The sequence below is a fragment of the Oryzias melastigma genome, unplaced genomic scaffold (assembly GCF_002922805.2).
Source record: "Oryzias melastigma strain HK-1 unplaced genomic scaffold, ASM292280v2 sc00751, whole genome shotgun sequence".
In the NCBI taxonomy this organism is placed as follows: Eukaryota; Metazoa; Chordata; class Actinopteri; order Beloniformes; family Adrianichthyidae; genus Oryzias; species Oryzias melastigma.
The window spans coordinates 3,299-12,160 of record NW_023417338.1 but is presented as its reverse complement, the minus strand read 5'-3'; the positions used below and the strand labels follow the sequence as shown (position 1 = coordinate 12,160).

The following is an 8,862-nucleotide window of genomic DNA, read 5'->3' as shown; positions in this document are numbered from 1 at the left end:
CCATCATCCACTGCAACCTCACCATCATCCACTGCAACCTCACCACCAGCCACAGCAACTTCACCACCTGTCACTGCAACTTCACCTCGAATCACAGCAACTTCACCTCTAGTCACTGAAACTTCACCATCATCCACTGCAAATTCACCATCAGTCACTGCAACTTCACCTCTAGCCACTGCAACTTCACCTCTAAACACTCCAACTTCCTCACCAGCCACTGGAACCTCACCATCATCCACTGCAATGTCACCACCAGCCACTGCAACCTCACCACCAAATACAGCAACCTCACCACCTGTCACTGCAACTTCACCTCTAGTCACTGAAACTTCACCATCATCCACTGCAAATTCACCACCAGTCACTGCAACTTCACCTCTAGCCACTGCAACTTCACCTCTAAACACTCCAACTTCCTCACCAGCCACTGGAACCTCACCATCATCCACTGCAACGTCACCATCAGCCACTGCAACCTCACCATCAAATACAGCAACCTCCCCACCTGTCACTGCAACTTCACCTCTAGTCACTGAAACCTCACCATCATCCACTGCAACGTTATCTCCAGCCACTGCAACCTCACCACCAGCCACAGGAACCTCACCACCTGTCACTGCAACTTCACCACCAGCCACAGCAACTTCACCACCAGCCACAGCAACTTCACCTCTAGTCACTGAAACCTCACCATCATCAACTGCAAATTCCCCACCAGTTACTCCAACTTCACCTCTTGCCACTGGAACTTCACCTCTAATCACTGCAACTTCCTCACCAGCCTCTGTAACCTCACCATCATCTACTGCAACGTCACCACCAATCACGACAACTTTACCTACAGTCCCTCTAACTTCACCTGTAATCACTGCAAGTTCCCCTCCAGTCACTGCAACTTCACCAAGGATCACTGTGACCTCACCGATCGTCAACACATCTCCAACACCAGTCACTGCAACTCCCCCACCAAATACTGCAACTTCAACACCATTTTCAAATACATCACCACTGCAAAATACAACCTTCCAACAAGTCAAAACTACTGTATCTGGAACCACATCTACTACATTTTCACCAGGTAACATAGGTTTAAAAAAAATGAAAAAAAGTAGACCTTCTTTTTTCTACTTAGTGTGTACCTTTTTCATATATTTCAAAGTATTAAACATTTGCCATTGCTAATTTATGAATATCTCTGACATTGTAAAATGTTCTTGCTTCTCTGCCATCACAGCTACTAACAGGACCACACCAGTCACAGCTATTCCTCCTGCACCCCCTTCAACCAATGCTACAAGTGGACCACCCGTTCCAACTACTACAAACCCACCAACTAAACCAGTAACAACCCAGTCTACCGTGACCACCACTACAACAACTGTTGTAGTCACCACTCCCTCTCCAACAGCTCCCCCTACAGGCAATGAAAGAGCCTTGAATGTTTCATTCCGTCTTCTTGACACATTTACATCAGATCTCGAGGATAGGACCTCTCCAAGATTTAAACAACTTGCTGACCTAGTCATCATACAGGTACAGTTTTCCTTTTTATTTGCATAATAAAGAAAATGGCGAATCTATTTACACAGATCCAGTTTTGTTTTTGGAGTGTGCACAGGGAAAGAAAAAAAACAAACAAAAAAAAAGCAAATTGAATGATTTTTTTTCACATACTAATTTGTACCTTACTTTTATTTATTTTTTCCTTGACATTTTTTTTCAGGTAAACATTGCGTGCAGAAGAATCTATGGAATCTTTTTCCTTCGGTCTTTTATCATTGCATTCCGGTAAGAGTGAACACATTTACTTTGACATCATTATATTTGAACTTTTGCTGTTGTATAAATGAGTTGTTGGTCATTGTCATTTAAAAATGTAACTTCCTTTCTTCATTTTATCACAGGAGTGGATCAGTGATCCCCCAAATGGGTTTGGTGTTTAGAGACAACAGCTCAACTCCCACACTTTCCAATGCAACAACAGAACTTAACTCTGAACTTACCAGCAGCAAAACTGGCCTCAACATTTCAGATGGCAGTGTTAATACAAGTACGTATGGTCACTGTGTTTGATGTTTTTTATCAATTTTATGAATTGTATGCCTCCACATTTGAAACACCTAATAATTGACACAATGTTTTTTGATACAGCCACCTACAATCCTTCCCCAATTGTACCTGATGCTACAACAAATCCACCGACTGCCCCTGCTATAACAAACGCAACAACAGTCCCTGCTACAACAAACGCAACTGCCCCTGCTATAACAAACGCAACAACAGTCCCTGTTGCAACAAACGCAACTGCCCCTGCTATAACAAACGCAACAACAGTCCCTGCTACAACAAACGCAACTGCCCCTGCTATAACAAACGCAACAACAGTCCCTGTTGCAACAAACGCAACTGCCCCTGCTATAACAAACGCAACAACAGTCCCTGCTACAACAAACGCAACTGCCCCTGCTATAACAAACGCAACAACAGTCCCTGTTGCAACAAACGCAACTGCCCCTGCTATAACAAACGCAACAACAGTCCCTGCTACAACAAACGCAACTGCCCCTGCTATAACAAACGCAACAACAGTCCCTGTTGCAACAAACGCAACTGCCCCTGCTATAACAAACGCAACAACAGTCCCTGCTACAACAAACGCAACTGCCCCTGCTATAACAAACGCAACAACAGTCCCTGTTGCAACAAACGCAACTGCCCCTGCTATAACAAACGCAACAACAGTCCCTGCTACAACAAACGCAACTGCCCCTGCTATAACAAACGCAACAACAGTCCCTGTTGCAACAAACGCAACTGCCCCTGCTATAACAAACGCAACAACAGTCCCTCTTGCAACAAACGCAACAACAGTCCCTGTTGCAACAAACGCAACAACGGTTCCTGCTATAACAAACGCAGCAACGGTTCCTGCCACAACAAACGCAACAACGGTCCCTGCTATAACAAATTCAACAACAGCACCCACACCTACTACTCCACCAACAGTCACCACCAAAACTACCGTGACCACCAGTACAACTGTTGCAGTCACCACTCCCTCCCCAACAGCTCCCCCTACAGGCAATGAAAGAGCCTTGAATGTTTCATTCCGTCTTCTTGACACATTTACATCAGATCTTGAGGATAGGACCTCTCCAAGATTTAAACAACTTGCTGACCTAGTCATCATACAGGTACAGTTTTCCTTTTTTATTTGCATAATAAAAAAAATTATGAATCTATTTTACACAGATCCAGTCTTGTTTTTGGAGTGTGCAGAGAAAAAAAAAAAAAAAGAAATCATAGTTGATTCTTTTTCTTTTCTGCATTTGGACATACTAATTTGGGCCTTCCTTTTATTTATTTTTTTTTCTTGACATGTTGTTTCAGGTAAACATTGCGTGCAGAAGAATCTATGGAATCTTTTTCCTTCGGTCTTTTATCATTGCATTCCGGTAAGAGTGAACACATTTACTTTGACATCATTATATTTGAACTTTTGCTGTTGTATAAATGAGTTGTTGGTCATTGTCATTTAAAAATGTAACTTCCTTTCCTCATTTTATCACAGGAGTGGATCAGTGATCACCCAAATGGGTTTGGTGTTTCAAGACAACAGCTCAACTCCCACACTTTCCAATGCAACAACAGAACTTAACTCTGAACTTACCAGCAGCAAAACTGGCCTCAACATTTCAGATGGCAGTGTTAATACAAGTACGTATGCAATAAAATTCACTTTGTTTTTGTAATTTTAATAAATTGTATGCCATATTTGATTGTTGTAATAATTGTGATATTGTTTTTGATGCAGCCATCTACAATGCTCCTGCACCTGTAACTAATGTTACGACGAACACAACAACCGTCCCTGCTGCAACAAATGCAACGACAGTCGCCACAACAGTAACCACTGCAGTGTCCTCTACTGCTACTACTCTTACGACAGCGACTACACCAGCAACAGACCCTCCAACTTCTACAGAAGGAACCCTTTGGCTTAGATTTCGTCTCATCAGAAACTTTATCTTAGACTACGGCATAATTACTTCACAGGCTTACAAGACTCTAGCTTTAGAAGTTCTCACAGAGGTAATATTTCAACAAAGTAAAAATTTCTTTCATGGCAAACTGTCATTTACTAATTGAAAAAAAACAATTTTAGTGGACAAAGGAAAAAAGATAATGTATTGTTTTCTCTTTGTTTTAAGGTTTTAAGGTTCTTGCATACATTTGTCTGACACTTTCATTGTCTTTTCAGGTTAACAGAATTGGCAAAAATCTGAACCCATCTTCCTATAGGCGCTCCATCATTAATTCGTTCACGTAAGATTTGACTGGAATAACTGTTTAAACGCTTTCAATCTATGTTATTTGACTGGGCTTATTGAAAATGTTATCTGTGTTTGTTACTACAGGAGTGGATCAGTGGTTGTCAACATGACTCTTGTTTACTCTGATAAAGCTTCAGTTCCTGATGTGACCACAACTAATCGACTGTTCCAAACTGAACTTGAAAAATCATCCTTGAATATTGTAAATGGCAGTGTGATTGTGGGTAAGTTACTGCAACATGCTTTATGCATATGTTTCATGGCTATTGTATAGAAGATAATGGTGGAAACTATAAAAATAGCAAATGGGAATTACTTCTTCACTTTGAGTGATAATAAAGTCTAAAGGTTGACCTGAATTAACCAAATGATCTTTTCTGAAATGTTTCAGAGTCAACAACAACATCAAGCAGTCCTCCTCGACCCACCATGGGCACACTGGCCATCTTTTCACTCACTATGCTGGCTGTGGCACAGATGCTCATCAGCTCATAAAACCCAAAGCTTTGACATCCACCAACTAAGCCCACAGCCTTTTTTTTAAATGTACAAAAGAGCAGAAGGAAAATGTGTGCATTGTGAACTTTGCATCAGCAGCATATGGTAAAGGGATGAATGCAATTAGTCAGAAATCATGACAAATTAACAGTATTTTTCCAGATTTGATATCACATGCTATTTTATGTTACTAATCAGTTCTCTGTGATAACAACAAAAAAAGTAGTTCACTTTGTGTGTTAAATTTTTGTTTTGAGAATGGAAGTTTTTTCATTGAAAAAAAATGCACATGTATCAATGAAAATGAACAACATATTTATTTCTTATTTAAAAGGGCTTTGCAGTTAACTATTTAAATGTATTGTGCACTCTGAACGAGAACAGAAGTTTAGGTTTGGATGTAGATTTCAACCGAAATCAAACAACTGACTTTTAAAAACCTGGGATTCCCATGGCATCTTAGAATACTGTTTACTTTGCTGTTTTCAAATATTTATTTTGAACTACATCCATAAAAATGTCAATAGGTTATTATTAAGAGATTATGTGAGCAAATAGTTTTGAATGTATTGCTTTTGCAGGATCAAAGCAGTTTTGAAAGAATGTGCACTGCCTTTAAATCAGGTATTTTCTGCTAGTCTAAAATGTCTGTGTACTGTTATTATAGTTATTTGTAAGCGTTTTCTTCATTACCAGATTCTACTAAATTATTTCTGTATATGCCTTATTGAGAGGGGGGGGTATTCAAACTGTATTATTAATCAACAGAGCAATTAAAAAGCATTAAAAAAACTTGTTTGTATTTGTTTTTTTATGGTTTCTATGCAACTTTTTTCAAACAAAATTCTTTTTCAAGAAACTTTAATTTCAATATGTTTTGAGTAGTCAGAGCACCTTGCTTATGACACCACATCTGGAAAAAAAAGGTCCTGAAATATTTATTATCATAGTATTTATCAACAAGGCAAATAGTAATGTCCTGCTTGTTAAGTTCTTGAAAAATTGGGCATTCAGTAATTTACTCAGTCACAAGATCATGTTTCAAAACTATAATTAATCTGTTACTCAAAAAGGAGAGTGAATGCATCTTTATTTGGGTGAACCTGTATTTGAGGAATTAGGAGCTTCTTTGAACACTAAAAACAGATAATAATGGAACAAATGCATGGGACAAGAAAACACCTGACTTTTACTCATCCATCTATTTTCTTATCATGGGTCGCGGGGCTGCTAGAGCATGTCCCGGTTACTGGTGGGCAAAGGCAGGTTACACCCTGAACACGTCGCCAGTCTGTCCAGGCCACACAAGCACTCCCACACACATGTACATCATTTTTTTCACAGTTGCTATATGGCTGCAGGAGGTCAAAACCAAAATTACAGAGACTCAGTTCATGCTCAAAACCTGACAGCAGCAGTGACTAATATAGAGAATGAATATAATGTCATTTCATGGGTCGCACCACCTCAAGGCGCTGTACATAGGACACGTAAAAAAAAAATTTAAACATTTAAAAACAAACAAGTGTCCATTGTAGCCCATTCCACCCCAGCCCCGCCCGACACTCATGAACCCTGACCCTAAAAAAAAATATTCCTAAAGATAACCATGGCTTTGCTCTGCTATGTAGAAATGTTAATGTTGGGATCTACTTAATCTCGGGGGACTAGTCACACGTATGGAGCACTGCTACGGCTCCCACCAAAACTAGGAGGGCAGAGGGCCCAAACCACAGCTATTAAACCACGTGGCAGATCCGTGCCCGCTCCAGTCAAAGTGAGCACCGCAACAACCAGGCCCTAAAGCATGGCCAGCAAAACTCCTGAACAAAGAGGAACCCATGAGCTTAAAAAAAAAACATCAAGAGCAAGTGCAATTCAATAACTAAAAGAGAAAACTATGACAAGAATAATATAAGAATAAAATTCCGCCATCAATGTGTGAATGTCTGAGTATATGGGACTGTAAAGTGGTTTGGGCCTTCAAAGAAGGTAGAAAAGAATTATACAAGTAGATGCCATTTACCATCATGTGATAGGAGATTGTCCTATCTCATGCATGTATGTCCACAAAAATGACCTGACAAGGACATTACGTTTATCCATGTAAAGAATAATGTACTTAAAAGAAAAGAATACATCTAATGAATAATATGTTCTCCATAATTCAATTTCAGTAGAGCAGATATAATATTTGCAAAAATATCAGCTTTAAAAATGTTAAAATTTTACAACACAGAATGACTTTATTGCTTTGTTTCATCATTAGGTTAAGATTAACATGAGTCAAAAAAATGCACCAATGGTAATGTAATGAGTAATCAAATTAGATTGATCAATTTAGTCATGCCTGAATCATTGTTGTCTATCTTATAAACAAAAGAGCAGATGTGCAGCAGTCTGTAAAGGACCATTTCATTACACATATGAATGAGTGGTCGGATAAAACATCAGTTATTAGGCTTTCTGTTGCACCCCTCATTAAAATTTCCCCCATGTTTAATTAGAACACATCCGCCACACTTCAAGTACGTCTGTCACTGGCCCATGCCCAAGATACTGTAGCTCTGCAGCATTGGTTTGGTCGATTGCATACAGGGGATAGACACTAATTGCTGTTTTATGTGTGGGTAAAAAGTTGCTCAGACGGGTTGCCATGACAAATAACCCATCATTTTTTTCGGTATTATTTTTTTTTTTTCATTTTGACAATCTGCTGGCAAAAATGGAACATGTTATTCATCCCAACTATGGGTGTAAAATCACATAAAAATAGAAGGAACCTGGTCATCTTAATAATCTTAATTATTATAAAGACATAAATGTTGATGTATACATATCTAAAGACCAAATCACACCAGATACAACCTATAAACATTTTATGGGTGCAATCAAAAATGTTCCTTAGCCTATAGGAAAATCTGACGTATCAAAACTTGCAGTACTTCAAATGATTGCTGGAGGCTGGTTCAGAATGCAATAATTTCCCACTAACCCTCTGTTAAAAATTTACTACTTTGCACCAAAAATAAACATATGTACAGCCTAGTTTAAAAAACTTCTTGAATTGAAAAAAATATATATTAAAAATGCCTTTTTGACCTTAAGAGTACAGTTTCAAAACATAAATTTCATAATGCACATATAACATTTGTTGGGCATTTCATAGAATAAGTTACTTGCTCAATATTACATCATGTGAGAATACATTTTTTTGTTACATTCTATTTTTTAAGAGTTTGAAGCCTATTTAGTTAAGTTACTCAGTGCTTTTTTCCTTTTTTTCTAGTGTGAGAATGTGACTATTGTAAAAAATATACGTTCATGATTTTTTTTTCTTTTTTTTTGTAATCATCCAGTTGATCAAAGCTGCATTGTAATAATAACTTTACATTTTCTTGTATTATTGGCACATTTAAAATATTTACCAAAACATAGAGTGTGTCATCAGAAAAAGGGAAAATGTTAACCTCCCTCATCGCTACAGTCATTAAAAATCACTTAAAGGGGAGTTGGCACCAAACTGTATTTCATTACCAGGGTTATTGTTGCATGCACTCATTACCTCCCACCTCGCTCATCGCTTCACCCCATCCAAAACCAGCCTCGCTGGAACTGCTATGGTACACAACCAAGAGCATACAGACACCTCTTTTTTATTCAGGTAAGTCTCACAGATTCAAGGGTTTTTCTTTAAACCTCTCAATTGAATGTTATCATTTGAAAAAAAAAAAATAATTGTAAAAGTGTTTTTTTTGTTTTTGTTTAGAAATCTGAAATTAGTCATCAGTAACAGATATATTTTTGGTAGCTTCTTTGTGAAACATTAAAATATTTTTTTTAGAAATGTGCTTTCAGTAGAGATTTTCAGATGCTGTAATAGAACTTTCCTAAATGTTTTGTGTATTATATTCATTTTTTCCACTGATTTCTGACTGCATTACATCAAATAAACCAGTTAAATTTGACACATCTATGCCTGGACTACAATTCCACAAGGGTAAGAGAAACAACTTTTAAAAGAGCT

General features: G+C 38.2%; 1 protein-coding gene across 1 annotated transcript; it reads left to right on the top strand.

Moving 5' to 3' along the window:
• Nucleotides 1-116: 116 nt before the first annotated feature.
• On the top strand, nt 117-5,627 carry LOC112138154 (mucin-2). Its single transcript, XM_024260729.2, has 8 exons — nt 117-1,081; nt 1,238-1,536; nt 1,727-1,791; nt 1,908-2,053; nt 3,818-4,095; nt 4,265-4,329; nt 4,422-4,561; nt 4,729-5,627. The coding sequence occupies exons 1-8, from the start codon at nt 247-249 to the stop codon at nt 4,830-4,832; spliced, it is 1,932 nt and encodes a 643-aa protein (XP_024116497.1). The 5' UTR covers nt 117-246; the 3' UTR covers nt 4,833-5,627.
• The last annotated feature ends 3,235 nt before the right edge of the window (nt 5,628-8,862 follow it).